The 19,847-nt window shown below is 49.0% G+C and overlaps 1 protein-coding gene across 1 annotated transcript; it reads left to right on the top strand.

The window, feature by feature from the left end:
• The first annotated feature begins 533 nt into the window (after positions 1–533).
• On the top strand, positions 534–15,224 carry E2f8 (E2F transcription factor 8). The gene is made up of 13 exons (XM_051149702.1): positions 534–725; positions 1,145–1,241; positions 3,257–3,561; positions 3,920–4,076; positions 6,263–6,577; positions 6,791–6,952; positions 8,045–8,182; positions 9,157–9,360; positions 9,617–9,704; positions 10,308–10,833; positions 13,775–13,907; positions 14,028–14,428; positions 14,858–15,224. Exons 1-13 carry the CDS (start codon positions 534–536, stop codon positions 15,044–15,046), a joined length of 2,907 nt encoding a protein of 968 aa, XP_051005659.1. The 3' UTR covers positions 15,047–15,224.
• Positions 15,225–19,847: the final 4,623 nt, after the last annotated feature.

The following is a 19,847-nucleotide window of genomic DNA, read 5'->3' as shown; positions in this document are numbered from 1 at the left end:
GAGCCCTCGCGCCCCAGCCAGCCAGCCCTGGACAAGCCAAATTTCATCCCCCAACTTCGATCTCGGATAAAGGGTGTTTGCAAAAAGGGGCGGGGGAGTTGGAAAAGTTTTTGAGGACTTTTCCCCGAGTTTAGCTGGAGGCGGGGTCGCAGGGCGGTGCCTACAGCCTGATTCGTCGCGACAGCCGTGCAGAGGCGCGGATTGGCGCGCGGGGCCCCGGGCCGGGAGAGCAGGCGTGGGGGAGGGGAGGCTCCGCGCCCGCGGGAGAGGCTCGCGCCGGGAGCGGGTTAATTTCAAATCGGGGGCTGGACTGCTCCGGGACGGCCACGCTCCCGCGGCCCGCCCGCCGGCGCCCCCAGCCCCTGTCCCGGCGCCGTTCCCCCGCACCCACCTCTGTGCGGCGGGGCTGAACAAGTCTCCCTGACACGCGCGGTCTCCCAGAAACGCGCAGCTAGGAGCCCGGGCCGCCCCGGACCGCCAGACTCCGGGGAGGATTGACAGGTGAGTGGGGAGCAGACTGGCGCGGCGGGGCTATGGGATACCGGGCGGGACAGGGTGAGGCGGCCGTTTCCCGCCTCCCGCCCCACGGGGGCCCGTGGGGAGGAGCCGAGCTCCCGCGCAGAGGGCGGGGGAGGGGTTCGCCCGCGCTCCAGCCCCGCGCTCTCGGGGGCGGTGCCAGCTACGATCCAACTTTCCGCGCCAAATTTTTAAATCGAAGGCGGAAGGTCCGGCCCCACCCCGGGGACCTCTAGCCAATCGCAGGCCGGCAGTGGGGTTTCTGATTGGCTGGGAGCCGTCGCCCTGGAAACCATGAGATGCTGTCTAGCGGCACCCCAGGGCGGTGCAGTTGGCGGGGAGGAGGAGCCAGTGTGTGCACCCGGCGGGAAGCTGGCCACTTTTGGGGACTGTACCTGCCCGGGAGCGCAGCCTACTTTGCACCGGGCGTCGCGATGATCTTGGCACCTAGGGATAACCCCCTTCCCAAAGTACATTGCTTATTGACAGAAGCCTAAAAGGGGTTCCAAATCCCAAAGCTCTCTGTAAATGCCCCGTCGTGCGCTTAGAGCGCAGAGGCTGAATTGGAAGGTTGCTCTCAGGCTGCCTCCCAAGTCCTTCCTTCTGAGCCTGTGCACGTGTGTGTCAGGCGAGAAACTTCAGCATCTCCCCCGATGCAGGATTGGTGTGTGCTCAGTCGAGACCCGGGCTCGTGCGCTGCGTCCGTAGCCCGGATCTCTGCACAGGTGGGTGCTTGCTACAGCCATCTCTGAATTTGGGAGAGGACTGTCACTGCAGAGCCTGTTTGCTTGGAGTCTCGTGACAGGAGATGGGTTTGATGGAGGATTTACTGCTATCTGTTGGCGCAGTCTGCCTAGAGGCTCTGACTCTCCTGGGGAGGGGGGGGGGCAAATATAAACCTGGTTTGTCATTTTTCGTTTCTTTGTTTCCGGGGGCTCTGGTGTCTGTGAATGCATTTTTAGCATATCTTATTTCTCTTTTTCCTTTCTTTTTTCCCTTTAAGGATATTTAAAAACTTTAATAGGATCGATTGGATTACTTGAACTACTGGAATCTGGGGAGGAACTTAAGATTTTTCCTTTTTAAAGACACACTAAATGTATGGGGAATTGACAAAATGGAGAGCGGAAAGGTACTGTCTACACTGTAGTATCAAGTGCAATATCATCCCGAGTTAACACTTTAAGTTTTTCGTTTGATAGTTATGCATGCTGTATCAATTTGGTTGAGCTTTTACAGAAATCGAGAAGGAAATTTTAATTTTTGAAGAGGAATAGGACTGCCCAGGGTTAAAGTAATCTTTCTGTTTCAAAAGTTTCGTGTAAATTTCATGTACATGCTGGGGTGGGGGGAGGAGAGGGGTGTTTCTAATACTTAAAAAAAATATGTTGTATCACCACCTTTACATGGACCATGGAATTCAGGAAGGACATAAATTGGCATTGGCTTTCTTTGTACAATGACAGTTCTGGATTGTCATCCTTTTAACCTACGGACCTTTGGGATGCTGTGCATGACAAGTCTTTTGGAAGCGTTTAGATGTCAGTTGAATGCTGTCCCTGCCATTTGTCACTGAGACCCCATCCTTGGGTCATCCCCTCTGGTTCTCTGCTCACTGTACTGAACCGAGGAAATTCAGGTGCCAGCCCCATGTGACCGCCCTCTGCCTGCAGTCCTCTTTTGCTAAGTAGCAGACTCAGCAGGAAACACACACTGGAGAAGCTCTTGAAGAGCCCTTAGTTTCACAGTCACGTAACAGGACTGTTAACTCACGTTTCCAAAGTTACTGAGGAAAAGTAGGTGTCTCTGTCCACTGAGTTGTTGCCTTCCAAGTGCTTCTCTAAGAACGGCGCAGTCCCTGGTGTCCAAAAATGAAAGGGGCCCAGGCTCCGCCAGCCTCATGAACTGCTGTGAGCTCACCAGGGTGTCTCCGTAGCAGGAACTAGCCCTGAGGCCTTCGATGGTTATTCTTACTTTCCTTGGCCCCATTTTTCTGCATCTGTGCCTCAGGAGTCCATGTTGTCGAAAGCAGATTTTTCTGGTCACAAGTCTTGCTGGTAGGCCTGAGGCCCTCGCCATAAGGGCACCCCCACCTTGGCTGCTGGGACCTGTTCCTGGCCAGTGGTGTGTCAGTGAGCATCCACTGCGTACAGCTGCACTGCTGGGTGGAGAAAGGTTTGGGTCTTGAAGGCCTTTACTTGAAGTGTCCAGAGTGGAGGCTGCTTCTGGGAATTTACAAGCGGCTGCTTTTAGTAAGGAAAGGGAGTAAGCTGTAAGCTATTGTTACAACTCTCCTGTTTCAAAACGGAATTTGAAAACAAAGCCTGCAGTAGTTAAAGTCACTAGTTTATTTAAATTCCTGGCTCACAAGGTGAAGACATTTAGATCCATGGTTTCTGCCAAGTTCAATGTGGGAACGGGCAGTAGTAGCAAGGTACAGTGATACATGCCTGTAATCTCAGCACTCAGGAGGCTGAGGCAGGAGGATTATAAACTCAAGGTCATTTTTTTTTGCTATATAGTAAGTTCCAGACTGGTTGGAATGTATAGTGAGACCTTGTTGCAAACAAAAAAGGAAATTACTGTTAAGCAGTCACTGGAATACTCACTTAATATTGCTTATATTGATGTAATATAAGTATTAATGTACATTTATATTATTAATGTAAATTAACAATATTAATTTAACCAATTCAACTCAATTTTGAAACAAAAAAGCTTTCTGATATTTTATATTGAGCTCAATTGTTAATTCCTTCTAAACAGGAAAACCTCTTTTCTGAGCCACATAAAAGGGGACTGATGAAAAGCCCCCTGCAAGAGTCCTCGAAGGCCAACATGGTGTTGGCTGAGATCCAGCCTGACTTGGGCCCTTTAACCACGCCAACCAAGCCCAAGGAAGCCTCCCAAGGAGAGCCCTGGACACCCACAGCCAACCTGAAGATGCTGTTCAGTGCGGTGAGCCCAGAGATCCGAAGTCGAGATCAGCAAAGGGGGCTGTCCGACAACAGAAGTGGATTACCTGAAGCCAGAGACTGTTTGCATGTAAGTGGCAGCCCAGGGACTTGGGGGGAGGGGGAGCGGGACGGGACTTGGGGGGGAGGGTGAGAGGGGGACATGGAAGGTCAAGCAATCAGGAGCCCCACTGGAAGGAACATGCAAAGAATTTGTACTCTTGGAGCACAAACCTGGGAATTCTGGACCCTGGGAGTGGTCTCCATCCCAGGCATCCTTTTAAGACCATTCTTGTGCCCTCGCTAACTTTGCAGCTGTCCAAGCTGTGTGTGGTGATGGTGGTGGTGGGGTGGTGGGGTGGAGGAGTTAGTCATCCAGCACAGACGCCCCCAGTAAATCTGTCAAACTTTATATCAGAATGAGGCATTATTTACCTTTTCCTTTGCAGGAACACTTATCTGGAGACGAATTTGAGAAATCCCAGCCGAGTCGAAAAGAGAAAAGCTTAGGGTTGCTATGCCACAAATTCTTAGCACGGTACCCTAAGTACCCCAACCCTGCTGTGAACAACGACATCTGCCTGGACGAGGTGGCCGAAGAGCTCAGTACGTGTCCCAGTTGCTGGGGCGGTTAATGATTAGAGCGACCCTGTGGACTTAACTCTTTTGGGTCTGAGCTCACTCAAATAAGGCCGCGTGGAAATTAGAGGTCTCACAAGTCCTGTTAGTTTAAGAATAACTCAATCTTAGATGCAAACAAACAGTGGTGGGGTGTGTCTCTGGGCTCAGGTTTGTCTCAAGCTGTACAGGAAGGAAATAGTGTTTTATGACTTGTTGCACAAATAACTGTGACTCTGACTTTCACCTTGACCCTGTTCCTGAGGAGCCGGTGTGTCCCATAGTCGCATAGAAGGGTGGCTTCTGTGACTCCGACTCTTGGCCATTCAAGACTGAGGACGGCATGGTTTTGGGAGTTACTTTGCCTTTGATTGAGGTTACGGGTGTTCTCCCCTCTTTCCCACAGTGAAGACCTGATTCTAGAGCCAAGAAGAAGTCTGGCAGATATAGGGTGTCTTTGAAGTCACTAAAATATATTTTTGTGCATGTATGTGTGTGTGTATGTGTAAGTATAGGTGTACATGTGTGTTCCTGTGCACATGGGTCCGGAGGTCAGTTTTGGGTGTCTTTGCTCAGGAGCCATCCACCTTGGTTTCTGAGAACAGAGGTCTCACTGGGACCTGGAGCACAGCTATTAAGGGAGGTTGGCTTTTTAACAGGATGCTGGGTATCAAACTCAGGCTGGCAACTTCCCCAGCGGAGCTGTCTCCTCAGCCTGAGGGTGTCTTAGTCTAGAACTTGAAGAAGCCTGTGCACCTTAGCGTTTCAATGTGCAATCTATCATGCCATAAGGAAAACGATTACTTTTCTAAGCAGGAGCATTAATTCTTGATTTAAGACTATGCTGGTTGGATCCATCTGCTCTTACACACACACACACTGTTTGGCTAGGTGGCGCGTGTGGGCCACTTGACTCAGTAATAGGAACCTGTCTAGATCCACATACCCAATTTCCTTTCTCAGTGGACAATGGTTACCAAGCGAAGGACGTGGTAGAAACTGACCTTGTGTGTCAGGTAATATATGTTGCAGAAGAAAAGGGGTGGGGGGTGGTATCTAGAATATCAAAAGGGCCAAGTATGTGGGAGTCGTACTTTCTGGCCATAAAGGAAAGGCTCAGATTAGGCCTGGCTGGGAAGCTATCCAATTCAGGCCTTAAAAGAAGAGAAGGAGGAGCCTGTGAGGACTTCAGGGAGAAGTGAGGGGGTGGGGGGGAGGTGCCGGGTGGGGGTGGGTGGGACTGTCAAGGTTCCTATCCCGCAGTCACCAAGAACAGCAAGAGGCCACTAGGGGGTGCTCTATTAATCACGTTTTCAGAAAGCATAGATTCTGTCCGCTGTTGAAACTGAAACCAACAGCGAAGGTAACTTTCTGAAAGAAGAATTCACACACACACTCCACCCCGGTACAGAACACTGAAACCCTCTGCATCTACAAGAGCACAGAGTTGCCAGTCTCACCATCACTGTTGGTGGGCAGAACATGGGGCACATTAGACCCCCAAAGAAATGTATCTTCCTGCTTTTTAATGTAGGTTTTTAAGAAATGACAACGTGGGTTCTGTAATTTTATGAAACCTCAGGACTTTTCTAAGGTGCGTGTTTGTGTGTGTTTCAGTGTTTCATCTGGGAGAATGTTGACTCCCTTGTAGCTGGAGTTACAGATGGTTGTGAGCCACCCGATGTCGGTACCGGGAATTGAACTCTGGTCCTCGGGTAGAAAAGCAAGTGTTCTTAACCATTGAACCATCTCTCCAGCTCTCAAGTCTCAGCACGCTGTGCCTGTAATACGATTATGGCAGGCAGGTGTAGGTCCTAGGGGGGTGATAAAGGACTGGGTTCAGATTCGTGGCAGGTAGACTATTAGGGGCTTGGTCTTGTCACTGAGGCACCTCAGAGCTTCCATGTCCTCATTGATAAAGTGCAGGTGACCGTGATCGCCACACACATTAGAATTCCACTTCCTGAATGATGCAGTTTAAGCCCCTTGGTAGATGGTGACTGTACTTTAAATTTCTGTGAGAAAGCCATGTTTTTCTTGCTTCCACGGTGTGTATATTATATTACTGTATTATTCAGATGCACCTGCTGACTAATAGGAAAAGAGTTTATCCCATTACGAGCACACAATGAAAAGTCTGGTCCCGGTGACACGCGTTCACACATTCTTTGCAGATGTTGAACGTCGGCGGATTTACGACATCGTGAATGTATTAGAGAGCCTGCATATGGTGAGCCGCCTTGCCAAAAACAGGTACACTTGGCACGGCCGACACAATCTCACCAGAACCCTTGGGACCCTGAAGAGCGTCGGGGAAGAGAACAAGTACGCTGAGCAGATCATGATGATCAAGAGGAAAGAATACGAACAAGAGTTTGACTTCATCAAGAGCTGTGGCATAGAGGACCACGTGATCAAGTCGAACCCTGGCCAGAATGGGCATTCAGACATGTGTTTCGTAGAACTCCCTGGAGTGGAATTCCGGGCAGGTGAGAGGTGATGCCGCTTGGTTCTTCTCCCCGGCAGCCAAAAATGACAGCAGCCTGGCCTTGAGCTCCTGCGGCTCCACATCCCTAGTGCTGGGGTTTAGACGTGCACCGCCATGGCCAGTGGCTGCTGTACGGTCCAGCGGTGCTATTTTGAAGGCTTGTTACTTTCCCTTCTTGAATGTTAATTCTCTAATTCCCCACCCTTCTCCGAAGCATCCGTAAACAGCCGCAAAGACAAGTCCTTGCGAGTGATGAGCCAGAAGTTTGTGATGCTGTTCCTGGTGTCGACGCCTCAGATAGTAAGCCTGGAAATCGCTGCCAAGATCTTAATTGGGGAGGACCACGTGGAAGATCTGGATAAAAGCAAGTTTAAAAGTAAGTGGCACGATTGCCCAGGAGGCTTGGGGACCATTCATGGACAGCAGAGCTTCACTCACCATTTGGTTGGGTGTAGATCTCTGGATGTGCGTCCATACATGCACGCACACAGACACACACACACACACACACACACACACACACACACACACACACACACACACACGTGGTGCTGCTGCTAGCCAGTGGGATTCAGCAAGATGTATAGCCTCCTTCCATGTCTGACTCTGGCGACATCTGACACTAACCCTGTCCCATTTTACACAGTTAGAAGTTCCCAGGGCTTAAATGAGCAATCATCTGTAAAGTAGGTCCAGCTCTCAGACCTATCTCATCTCTCGGCTGATACTGATACATGACAGCATAAGTAATTCCCACTAAATTGTCCCCTGATGGCCCCATGGCACAGATGGCTTGCCGCTTTGAAAGCGTTCCAGTCGGACGGCCGCTGCGAATTTGGCTGGTTCCTAACCAACTCCATTCCCATGGTTAGGCCACACATTGTAAGGAATCTCCACAGGAAAAGGTGTGGAGGAAAGAGCCAAGCAGACAGGAGCGGCCTTCAACATGTTTGTACCCCTGGGGGATGATGCAGAAGTGATCTATTGAGGGACTCAGTAAAATAGAGCTGCCCCGAGAGGCAGCATTTGTAGGTGGCCTGGTCCCTTGCCCTGATATACCATACTGTGGAAAGCTGCATTAGTCTGTAGAAATAAGTCCAGACATCCCTGGGTTGATATCTAGACATCTAGAAACATGGCATTCTGTAAACAGGATCATCTCACTGAGTCCCTTCTCCCTGAAACCTCTGCCAGTGCCGCTTCAAAACTCAGGACCAGCAGGCACTCCTGAAATATTTAAAATTCTTTTTTTTTTTTTTTTTTTTTTTTTGGTTTGTTTGCTTGTTTGCTTTAACTCAAGCAATGTTGTTAGAATAACTTGAAAGGAGTCAGAAATTTCTGCCTGGTGCTGGCAGGATAGCTCTTAAATGTACCTGAGTTTTTTAGGAGGCAGAATCCTGTGACCTTTCATTGTTCTATCTAATGCTGTGCACACCTTCCCCCCACCCTCCCCCACCCCTCCCCCCAGCAAAAATCAGGAGGTTGTATGACATTGCTAACGTTCTGAGTAGCCTGGATCTCATCAAGAAAGTCCATGTTACGGAAGAAAGAGGCCGGAAACCAGCATTTAAGTGGACAGGCCCAGAAATCAGCCTGAATAAAAGTGGTGTGTATGCTTTTTTTTTTTTTTCATTCTTTTTTTTTTTTTTTTTTTTTTAATCCAGAGGGATTCTCTCCCTCCTCCCTTCTTAGCCCCACACAAGGGAAGACCATGGGTAGAGGATTGGAAAAGCAGCTCAAGATGAATGCTCGTGTGGAAAAGTGGCTACTGTGACTTTTGGAAACACTCTCAGGGAGAGGTCCTTTGGTGCAGAAAGGAAGGGTCTGGAACCATAGTGACAGCTGCATAAGCCAGGCCCATGGTATTGTCAAAAGAGCGGATCCTTGGCCAGTGTCTTCTGTGGCCGTGCTCTCACATCTGTCGTGGAGTGCATTTCGTAAGAGAGACCCCACCCCCAAGTGGAGCAGGAATGAAGGTCACCACTTTCCACCCGCTCCGACATTCCTCTGATAAGAAAATAAACAAGATTTTATACATCACCATGAGAGGAAAAGCAATAGTGGCCGCACACTGGCATTTCTCTGCTTATGAGGTGTAGTCTGCTTTCCATATCCACTGGTTTCATATCAAAGAGTTTAGCCATGGAATGGAAGTATTCTTTGGTCTGTACCGAACCTGTACAAATGTTTTTCTGGTCACTGTTGCCTTAAACAATATCGTGGGACAACGATCTGTAAACCATGGACATTATATTAGGTATCGCAAGTAACCAAGAGATGATTTCTCATAGGGTGTGTTTAGCTTCTGTGCCACTACATGTCAAGGGCTTGTGCTTCCGCCACTCTTAGCATCAGACATGGAGGACCAACTAACTGTGCAGTGTAGCGTCAGAGATGCAGCACAAAATACTATCTCTAAAGTCATTGATAAAGGGTCGACCGCAGAGCGTTTAGAGCCGGTGCCTACAGTGGGCACCCTGGTGTTGCCCTTGGCTCGGTTTTGGAGCGGCGTTTTGATTTCCTCTGTTAGAAGGAAGCAGGGTCAACTGGGCGTCAACACACTGACCTTTCCCGTTGCAGGCTCCAGCCCTGTCACTCCTCTTACTGCCTCCTTCTTAGAGGTGGGACGGTCTGCAAAAGAGAACTGTGCCAAAAACCTCTTTTCCACCCGGGGAAAACCCAACTTCACTCGCCACCCATCCCTTATCAAATTGGTCAAGAGTATAGAAAGTGACCGGAGAAAGGTCAGCTCTGCGCCCAGCAGTCCTGTCAAGAGCGGCAAAGGTATGTTTCCCCGAAAAGTCAGGGTTTGGCTCAGAATTACCTTTGACCTTTTTTCTCTTAGCCTGCTTGACCCCTCATAAATCTAACATATATATGAATTAAGGATAAAAAGCCATTTGTGGGGTTTAATGCCTAAAGGCTGTGCAGCTGGGTGGTAGGCGCCTGCTTTCTGTTCCTCTTGACACCTGAGCTTTCTCCCTTGTCACTACTCAATCCTTAGTTTCGACCGTCCTCCTTCTTCCTTTTATTTTGCCAGCTGAGAGTTCTCAAAACTCTCCACCCTTCCCAAACAAGATGGCCCAGCTTGCTGCTATCTGCAACATGCAACTGGAAGAGCAGTCAAGGTAGGCGGGCACTGGAACTGGACACGGGATGCAGTGCCGTCTCAGTGGGTCTTAGAACTCACTGATCGCTTTATGCAAGGGTAGGCATCGCCTTTGGGAACTGGAGAGATAGTCTTTACGGTATCAATCCTTAGTCAGGAAAAACAAACAAACAAAACCCTGCTGCTATTTTCATAAAAGCGCCGGCGTTAACCTGGGACGGGTAAAACCTGGTGGGATGCAGGGATTGGGAGATGGTTTTGGGATGCAGGATCGGGAGATGGTTTGGGGATGCAGGGATTGGGAGATGGTTTGCGGGGAATGTTCCTGCTGATCAAACATGATGGCCCAAGTTTGGGTACCTGATAACCCACCTAAAAGGGCCAGGTATGGCAGCAGCCATCTTTAATCCCATGGTGGAGTTATGACTACTAAGGGATCCCTGGAACTCATTGGCTGGCCAGCAAATTGATGAATTCCAGGCGCTCTGAAAAGGTGAAAGTCACGGAGGAAGGCATCTCATGTCAGCCTCTGGCCTCCACATTCATGCGTGTTCACACACCTACAGATAGAATGCTCAGGAGCAATGTATAAGTTCCATGATGTTCCGTAACTCTCTTTTAGTGAACCCAGGAAGAAAGTAAAAGTAAAGCTAGCAAGATCCGGGCCCTACAAACCACTGGCCCCTCTGGACCCTGCAGTGAACACGGAGCTGGAGCTGCTTGCACCATCCCTTATCCAGCCCCTGGGAATGGTCCCCCTGATCCCTAGCCCATTGTCATCTGCAGTGCCTGTGATCCTACCTCAGGCCCCTTCGGGCCCACCCTATGCCATCTACTTGCAACCTGCCCACGCCCAAATGCTGACGCCACCCCATGGCCAGAGCCCAGCGACCTGCCCCGCCCATTCCTTTAGTGCTACTGGATCCAAAGACCCTACAGATGCCCCCACTGACACCACCACCACCACCACCACAGACGCCACAAGGCTTGCAGGAAGCTTGCAGCCAGTACCAGAAAGACAGGATGCTAAGAGTCAGAGCAAGGAGATGCCTGGAGAACGAGGCACGAAGAGGACGAGTGCCTCGGACGACAGTGGTTCTGCAAAGAAACCTAAAGAGGGCCTGAAAACACTTGAGAATGTCCCCACAGTGAGTACAGCCTCAGATGGCGCTTTAAAGTTAGGTGTGGCCTTGTTGGAGGAAGTGTGTCACTGGGGCCAGGCTTTGAGGTCTCAGAAGCTCAAGCCAGGCCTGACAGCTCACTTGCTTTTCATGGTAGCAATTCCCGAGGCTGACTCCACAAGCATTTGTTGGCTCGTGAAGTTTACCAGAGCAAAGAGCGGTCAGTCTCTCCGAAGGCGGAGAACTGTCCTTTAACACCCTGTATCCAAATGAGGTCTTAGACAGCTAATCCTCACACGGGGATGACGTCAGGGACGTTTTTAAATCTTCAGAGGAGAAGCTTACATGCTCTCTTTTGAAAGCGTCACAGGACAGGTGGCCATCGTCCCTAAGTCCATTTTTACGTTCCCATACTGGAACACAAAACAGCTGTCATGAGAGTCATAAATAGTTTATAAGCAGTTGTCACCGCAAGTGGAGAGAGACGCAGGCCTCCCGTTAACTCATGCCTTCTGAGTCATTCCTCAACGTTTGCTTGATGTCATGTTCCTGGCACCCGTCGGCTGGAAGAGAATTTGCCCACCACGTCCCCCACTTTTTACTTTCTACCTCAGATTTACCACAGTCCCATTTTTCTCTAAGTGGGAAAGCCAACCTGATCTTGTCAACTTGAAGGTACAGTTGGCTGCATTGGCTTCTAAAGAGGTTGGCCCTCTGGGTGATTTTTTTTTCCCCCTTAGGTAATATTAGATCAGGAAAGAATGAATATTTATGGGACACCGACCCACAGTTTGGGTGTCTCAGACTTGAGAGTCTTACACAGAACTCTCACTTGAGTCTCAGGACAACAGCGCGTGAAAGGCAGCAGCACCAACAGATACAACTAAACACGGAAACAGAACTTAGTCGTTTGTTTTGCCCCTGCTGTTAACTATTTTACTTCTCCTCATCTGGTTTTTCTTTATCGGTCATGAATGTATCCCTTAAACCGGCCCCTGCCCCCATCCTGCCCTGCCATCTACTAGGTTAGAAAAAAAATTGCCCCAGACAAAGTCTAACCCAGCACCTGCCTTTGCTGGCAGCTGCTTCTGTGTGTTCACCCCAGTTTTTGTGGGGTTAAGTGAAATTATTACGTGAGTGCTTTGTGATTCCCTTTAGGATACGATATTGGCAGAATGGCATCATCTGCCGTTGGGCTGGTTAAGGCAGCTTGAGTCTGTGGAACCCTCCCTGAGGATGGCCTTGTAGAAACCATTCAAATTGTCCACTATCTAGTGCAGTACTCTCGGTTGCACCTAATGTACATGCTGGGAGGAAGTCACACGGCCCTGGCTTGACTCGGTGTCTACAAGGGCCGTAGTCCTTCTGTGCCAGTGTGTGTGATTTTGCAACGATTTCCTAGTGTTCCCTGGTTACCCCAGATTAAAAGTTTTAGGTTTCACATGTCCTATACTCCCCATCTCTGTTGAGTTTATTATACTCTTCTTTAAAAAAAAAATATTTATTTTGTGTATTTGTGTGTGGGGGCATTCTATTTGCATGTGTGACTGAATTACAGAAGAGAGCATCAGACAGAAGAGGGCATCAGATCCCATTATAGATGGTAGTGAGCCGCCACGTGGTGGTGGGTATTGAACTCAGGTCCTCTACATGAGCAGCCAGTGACCTTAACCTCTGAGCCATCTCTGCAGCCTCTAGATTCTTCTTTAGTTTGGACTGAATGGGAAAAGAAAATGATTCATGTGCTAAATTCTCAGTAAACATGTTCTGAGACCCAAGACCTGTAGGGACGGAGAGAAGGCGGCATGCAAATGAGCTGATATTAGGTCATAAGGGCGGAGAAAACAAACAAACAAACAAAAACGGGGTAAATGATCAGGAGCTGGGGGCACAGGAGGCTGGAAGAGGTGACACTCACAAAGAAAACAAAATTCATTCATTTTGCAAACGTCAACGAATGGAATTACTCTAGGTTAAGAGAATTGTAGTACATGTAACTTATTGAAATTGGGGCTTGGTTATTTAAGGGGCAATACATGCTTTACTGAGGAAGAATTGGATAAAGCCAAGCCAGTAATCACAGTGACTTGTCCCAACACACAGGAAGAGTGTCAGTGACATTGGCAGGCCTGTGCAAAACGCCCAGACCCAGCCGTTAATAGCTCCCTAGCCCATGCAGCTTGCAAGGCACCAACTCCCAATGCCTTTGAACAGTCCCCGGGCACCTGAGAAACAGTTTAAATCTTTCAGCTCTGTGGATTCTGAGTTCACTGGTTCCCAAGGAAAAGAGCCACTCAAGAGCTAGGGATCAAAGTGTGGGCTGTTGTTTTGACAACCAAGGAAGGAGACATCTGAAGGAGGAGGATGAAAGGCGCGACCCGGCTTCTAAGAACTGCTTTTGGAGTCCCCAGTCCCAGCCCGAGGTGGGGGGAAAGCAGACTTTGGGGCCATTCCAGCCACCCACATACCCTTTGTGATCTGACAGGGTGGGAGGTACATCAGCTGCGGAAGCTTGTGCCTATTGGCACCTGGGTGTCCAGTGTGTTACCAAGTGCTGCTCTTTTTCCGCTTGTCAGTTTGGCCTCCGGTGCAGTTTTGTTTTGCACATGAGGAGCCTGCTGGCTCGCGTCAGAACAAAAAGTACAAGGAAACAGTCTGCTTGTGCAATTCCTTAGTTCTGAAGCAGAAGTCAGAAAACCTGGAAGGCCAGCTAGCAAATGTGTCTGGTTCCCTAGGACATAGGCTCTCTGTTGCACCCACTCAAACTATGTCCCTGTTGGTGTACAAACAGTCCCTATACAGAGGGTGCAGCTGCGTCCCAATGAAGTCTTTGCAAAGAAAAAGAAAAAGAAGGTTGTACATGGCCGTGGGCCATAGTTCAGCCACTGTTCACTAAATGGAGTAGCCGACCCCATGTTTTTCGTCTAGAGTAAGTGTGTGAAATAAATGCTCTCTCCTTATTTTGTAGACCCTGTTCCCATCGGGATACCTAATCCCTCTCACCCAGTGCTCACCCCTGGGGGCAGAATCTGTGTTGTCTAATACAGAAAGCTCAGGAACACTGTCCCCAAACCACAGGATCTACAGCTCCCCAATTGCAGGTGAGTAGGTGCCAGAACACCATCCAGACACGAGCTGGCCTGCAGTTCACCTCAGACATGGTATCTCCCCAGAGCAGATGCCTGCCCTTAAGACCTCGTCCCACCCCTTTTCTCTTCCAGGTGTTATTCCGGTGGCATCGCCTGAACTCACTGCTGTGAACTTCCCCCCCTTTCATGTGACACCTTTGAAACTTATGGTCTCCCCAACGTCTATGGCAGCCGTCCCTGTTGGGAACAACCCGGCCCTCAACTCAAGCCACCCTGTTCCCACCCAGAACCCGAGCTCAGCCGTTGTAAACTTTACCCTGCAGCACATGGGACTCCTCTCCCCCAGTGTGCAGATGTGTGCCAGCCCCGGGACTGGAGCTGGCGCGGTCCCTGTGTCCCCACGAGTAGACGCTGCTAGCGTCATACCAGATAACTTGAGCTCTCGGCAAGGGAGGGCCACCAACCATGACTCACCAGTTCCTGGCCAGAGCCAGCTAAACGGACAATCAGTTGCTGGGACAGGGGTACAACAGGTAAGGGTGTTTGCCTGTAGTTTAAAGTTAGGTCTCAAACTTGAAGATGGCTTTGAACTTTTTGATCCTCCTGCTTCTGCCTCCCAAGAGCCGGGATTGCCATTTAATGTGATTATCTGCATCTTAGGAGGCTCATGTGTGCCTGCTGTGGAGAGGGAAGCACGGCAGGGTGAATGGCTGAAGGCAAAGCCTTCCCTCTGCACCCGAGAAGATTGCCCAAAGAGTCCATATGACTGGGTTGTCATGAGGTCTTGCCTCTTAGCAACAACAATTGAGAGTTCAACCGAACCCACTGAGGCTCACCTTGCTGACATCGGGATGTGCTAGTCCCCCAGCATCCCAGATAATAGCCCGGCTGGCCCCGCGTGGGCTGGGGAGCGCGGATCACCGTGGATGTGATACCTTATTTCCTTCCTTCTCTCCACTCAGCCTGTTCCCGTGACACCCAAAGGCTCCCAGCTGGTGGCTGAAAGTTTCTTCCGAACTCCAGGCGGCCCAACCCCAACCAAGCCTACCAGCTCACCCTACCCGGATCTCAATGGTGCTAACGAAGCCTCCTTTGCAACACTCTTTGTCCCACAGCGCAAACTGGAAGTCTCCACTGAGGATGCCCACTGATGGACGGGCAGTGGTTTAATTTAATTTTCTAAAGAGCTATTGAATGAAACGTTGTACACACGTAGATTGAGAGAACACCGTCTTTGGAAATACTGTAAATATTTTGGGGTTTTACTCCATATCGCAGCAGATATTTGTCATGCTTACACATGCGTGTACACACACACACACACACACACACACACACACACACACACACATATTTGTACAAGGCCAGAGCCTTCAGTACTATAAAATAAAATATTGAACTAAGGTACATTAACTTCTAGGGCGGGGGGAGGGTGCTCATTTTTTTTCACCCGTGCCTGCATTATTATGCAAAATAACCTTATTAAAGTTTACTTCCCTTTCAGTAAATGTTTGGCTTACCTGACACAGCACCTGTTCAAACTTTTTGCACAAAGGAAATGCTGTGCGATGTATAATGTATTTTTACATAGGGAGGCGATAGCTGTATCTTTTTTGTGTGATTTCTTTAATCCTTTGCTGTTGCAATCCATCTTTTTATAGAGTTTACAACCCTCCTCAATCAAGTCTATGGAAAAATTATTTATAAAATGTATTTTTAATCAGAAGTTGTTGAAATTAAAACTCTTCTAAAACGTAGTTCCCATTTTCATTTGGCCGCGTAGGGCACCCACTGTTGGGAGAAACTGACAACTTAATTAACCTCACAAGCAGGTTCTTGGGAAGGGCGTCCTTGGAGTCCCTAGTAAGTTTCCACATTCTCCCAGGCCCTCCCAGTCCTGCCATGGCCCTGAGCATTGCTAGAATAGTGAACAAGATGAGAGTCGGAGGGAGGAGATGAAAGGTGGGAGGAGCTAAGGTAGTCCTGCCTGCCCAGCATCCCTCCCAGGCCCGCTCTGCAGAGAGGAGAGGCAGCCACTGTCCAGCACCTTCTCTATGGTCCAGCTCTAGGGAGGAAACAGCAAGAAGGATTCTACTTTCCTCTTGGCAGGAACCACCACATACTCGCCCCAGTGAGCTCCAGGAGAGAATAAGCTATGGTGTGTTCAGTGTGCATCTTAAGAGCCTGCTCTGGCCAGGGTCTTTCAGAAACATCTGTTTCTTACATGTAGATGTTGGGAACTACAGGACACTTGAGTTGCCTGTTAGGTGCCAGGAGACAAAGAATTTAAGGCAAGCCGGGTGTGGTGGCACACGCCTTTAATCCTAGCACTCGGGAGGCAGAGGTGGGCGGATCGGTGTGAGTTCGAGGCCAGCCTGGTCTACAAAGTGAGTCCAGGATGGCCAAGGCTACACAGAGAAACCCTGTCTCGAAAAAACCAAAAAAAAAACCAAAAAAAAAAAAAAAACCAAAAAAAAAGAATTTAAGGCAACAAGTCCACAGTCACGGTTAGGACTCAGCCTTCCCATTCACCACACGGTGAAAGAGAATAGCTGTGGGAGGCTCTGTGCTGATCCGAATAGCCGTAAGGTTGCCCCTCTTTAAATATGTTTTCTGTTTGTATGGCCAAACACAGGTAAGATGGCAGCTTTTCCTGTTGACCTAGAAAGCCAGTGTAAGGAATTTCCTCCAAAAAACTTCACCTTCAGTTTTTATATCTGCAGAGCTTGCAAATGATCCTGTAATTAAAAAAAAAAAAAAAAAAAAGCAAGCAAAAATGGCCCCTGCTTTGGAAGCATTTGAGCATACTTGAGAAAGAGATATCTGTAAAGCATTTCCGTGCACTAGAATTTCTACTGGCAGATTTGGAGGAAATAGTCACACAAAAGACCACTAGACTTAACTGCATGCACAGCACAGACACTAACCCAGATAGACACCCTTAGGAGGTGGAGCACCCTACATTACTCTCCTTGTCAGCCCATGCGGACAAGTTGGGAACCAGTGTTTGGTTCTGATATTGTCAAAAAATCCATATGATGAACCACCCCCTGGAAAAATCAGATGGCCTGGAGGAAAAGAGGTTTGTTAGGCAACTCTGGGAACAGAGTCTCTCAGTTGTGTCATTCAGAGCCTTGAGGCTTCCCCCTTGACGACCACCTGGTCTTCACACCCTTCTCCTTGAGTATGGGTAGGTCCTGTGCCATTCTACCAATCAGCGAGGCACTGTAAAGCAGAAGGATGTGCAGAGTCTTGCAGAAGGATGTGCAGAGTCTTGCAGAAGGATGTGCAGAGTCTTGCGTGTGGTTATATGATCATATCAGGCTAGATCCCATCTTAACTCGGATCTTCCCCACATGTTGGCTCTGAGGACTTAGCTACAAGAGACCAACACTGCAAGGAAGTAAGGGCAGCCTCTTGGACCAAAAGGTGGCCGACAGCTAACACAACCAGAAAGAAAGTAGTTCTGCCTATAGCCACAAGGAACGGAATTCTGCCAACAAAACCTTACTGTGGAAAGCAGGGTATGAAGGGTGCCCCCCAGAGGCCCCTGTGTGGAAGGTCTGGTCGCCAAGGCAAAGGTGTTCAGAGGCAGGAACCTTTAGCAAGTGGGCAGGAGCGTGAATGTTAAACCATTGACAAGTTCATAATTTGATAAAATATGAGGAAGTAGTAGAAACCTTAGGGGGTGGGGCTTACTTAGAGAAAGTAGTTCTTTTGGGGGAGATGCAGTCCTTGAAAGGCACCTCTGGTCCTGGCCTCTTCGGCAATCCTTGCTTCATCATGGCTGCCATGCAGTGAGCAGCTTCACCCCACACTCCATTTCCTCAGCTGGGAACAAGCGTCAAGATGCTAGGCAGAATCTCCTTCCCCATCCCCCCTTTCATGAGATGGGATATATATGTTATAATGTATAGTACAGCCTAGGTTGGCCTCAAACTCACTATGTAGGTGAAGATGACATTGAACTATTGATTTTCCTACTTCTGGCTCCTAAGTGCTGCGATTACTTGCCTGTGTCACACTCCTGGCATAGGCAGTGCTAGCAATTGAACCCAGGGCCTTATGCATTCAAAACCAGCACTCTGCCAAGCAAACTATATCCTCAGTTTGTTTCCTTTCAAGGAGTTTTATTTCCATGGGGATGGAGTCCAGTGGGCTATAGCTGGAGGCTATCTCATGCTTAACCAAGAGTAGATCAGATGTCCAGCCTTAGCTGAACTCCTGGAGTAGGGCATTGTTTGTCTACCAGCTCTGGCCCCATCCTCCCCTCCCCCTCCATCCCCAACCCCAACCCCCACTATTCTGATACCTTAGTGTTTTCTACACTTTGGCTGTAGTTTCTCAGCCTCTGAAAAGCCTCCCATCTATGTGTGAATCTGAGCTGCAGCCATCAGCTGATCGCGTGAGCCTTTGTTACCTGTCCAGTAAGTCTCTGTTGCTCAGAGCAGCCAGTCATGACTGTGGCTGGAAAAGCCAAAGTGCGGCAGATCACAGGGAGAAACCACAGCCAAGGCCTTCAGAATACCCGTCTCATCAGGACCTGTCATGATCGTCAACATGTAGAAAAGCAAGTAGGAAATGCTACCACCGTGTTCCAGCCCAGCCATGCCCACGCTTGGGTAGTGCAGGTGGTCCTCAGCTCATGCTTTGCATTATGACTAGCAGCCTTCACTATAGTACAAAAGTAATAGGCGTTCATCAGGAACAGGGCTTTGGAGCTTGGATTTTGATTATGTCCTGGGCTATGATTTTGATTATGTCCTGCAATAGTCTCTTGTGCTGGGCAGTGCTTGCTGCACCTCACAGGCTCCTGGGGTTGTGAAGGAAACCAGACTGGCTGATCTATGTCTGACTTCATTGATCAAGCAATCTGCCACTTCAGACCTCCGGCCTCTCTCTCTCCCCTCCCCCACCTTTAAGGTCTACTTCTTTTAAGAAGTTATTCCTACCTCACACTAGTTCTGCATTCCTTACTAACCCCAATGTATCATGTGGGACTTACAGAGGAAATTGGGGGGGGGGATTGTGTTGGGGGGTGGGTGGGGAGACAGCCATCATCTGCTTCCCACAGCCCAGAGAATAGGATGCACCAAGTGACAACTTGGCAAGCCGGGGGCCATTTTGGTGGCCAGTGCTTTCAAAGCCGCAGACGCTAGAACTGAAGCATTCTTAGGTCAAAGTGCCCTTTGCAAGTGCGTGACATGGAGGTCAGCCACCTCCCAGCAGCCTCTGCCCCAGCTGGTTCAAACACCTGGAGCTGCCTTGCCCCGGGACACTCAGCTCACGGAAGTAGAGAATGCCACGGTCTAGGAACTGAGATTGGGTTTCAAGTGTCGCCCAGGTAACCTAGACACGGTACTGAACCTCTACGGCTTTTCTCTTCTGTAAGCAACCTCAGTGGAACTCACTGCCCTCCACAAAACCATGAAAGCAGAGGGGTCACTAGGAAGGGCATCAGTGGAGTAGGAGGACAAGAGAGTGTAATTGGGCTGTTGGATAAATTTAAAAACATTATATACATGTATGAAAATATCACAGTGAAACTCACTAATATGCATGATTGATTGATATCTACTTATAAAGTTTTGGAAAATGAAAAGAAATTATATTGAATTAAAAAACATTACCTAATCCCAGTATTCGGGAGGCAGAGGCAGGTGGATTGCTGTGAGTTTCAAGGCCAGCCTGGTCTACAAAGTGAGTCTAGGACAGGCAGGGCTACACAGACAAACCCTGTCTCTCAAAAACAAAACAAACAAACAAAAAACAACAACAACAAAACCCAAAACAAACAAACAAATAAATAATAAAATAAAAATTAATTTAAAAAATTATCTTGAGGAGTTGTTTTTGAGGTCCCTTATGAAAAGCAAACTCATGCAAACTCAGGGTGCATACTTAGCGAGGGCATCCAGCCAGTATTGTCATGCATACGGGAAAGGGCTGGGC

The sequence above is a fragment of the Acomys russatus genome, chromosome 7 (genome assembly GCF_903995435.1).
Source record: "Acomys russatus chromosome 7, mAcoRus1.1, whole genome shotgun sequence".
In the NCBI taxonomy this organism is placed as follows: Eukaryota; Metazoa; Chordata; class Mammalia; order Rodentia; family Muridae; genus Acomys; species Acomys russatus.
The sequence above is the reverse complement of the archived record's forward strand: the minus strand, read 5'-3'. Positions and strand labels throughout refer to the sequence as shown.

What these genes read in the sequence shown, in the direction of transcription:
- E2f8 (XM_051149702.1), top strand. Translation starts at nt 534, where the DNA reads ATGGGATACCGGGCGGGACAGGGTGAGGCGGCCGTTTCCCGCCTCCCG. An exon ending in TAGCCCGGATCTCTGCACAG is followed by an intron (nt 1,242 to 3,256) that starts GTGGGTGCTTGC and finishes TTTTATATTGAG; the next exon opens with CTCAATTGTTAATTCCTTCT. An exon ending in CAACTGGAAGAGCAGTCAAG is followed by an intron (nt 9,705 to 10,307) that starts GTAGGCGGGCAC and finishes ACTCTCTTTTAG; the next exon opens with TGAACCCAGGAAGAAAGTAA.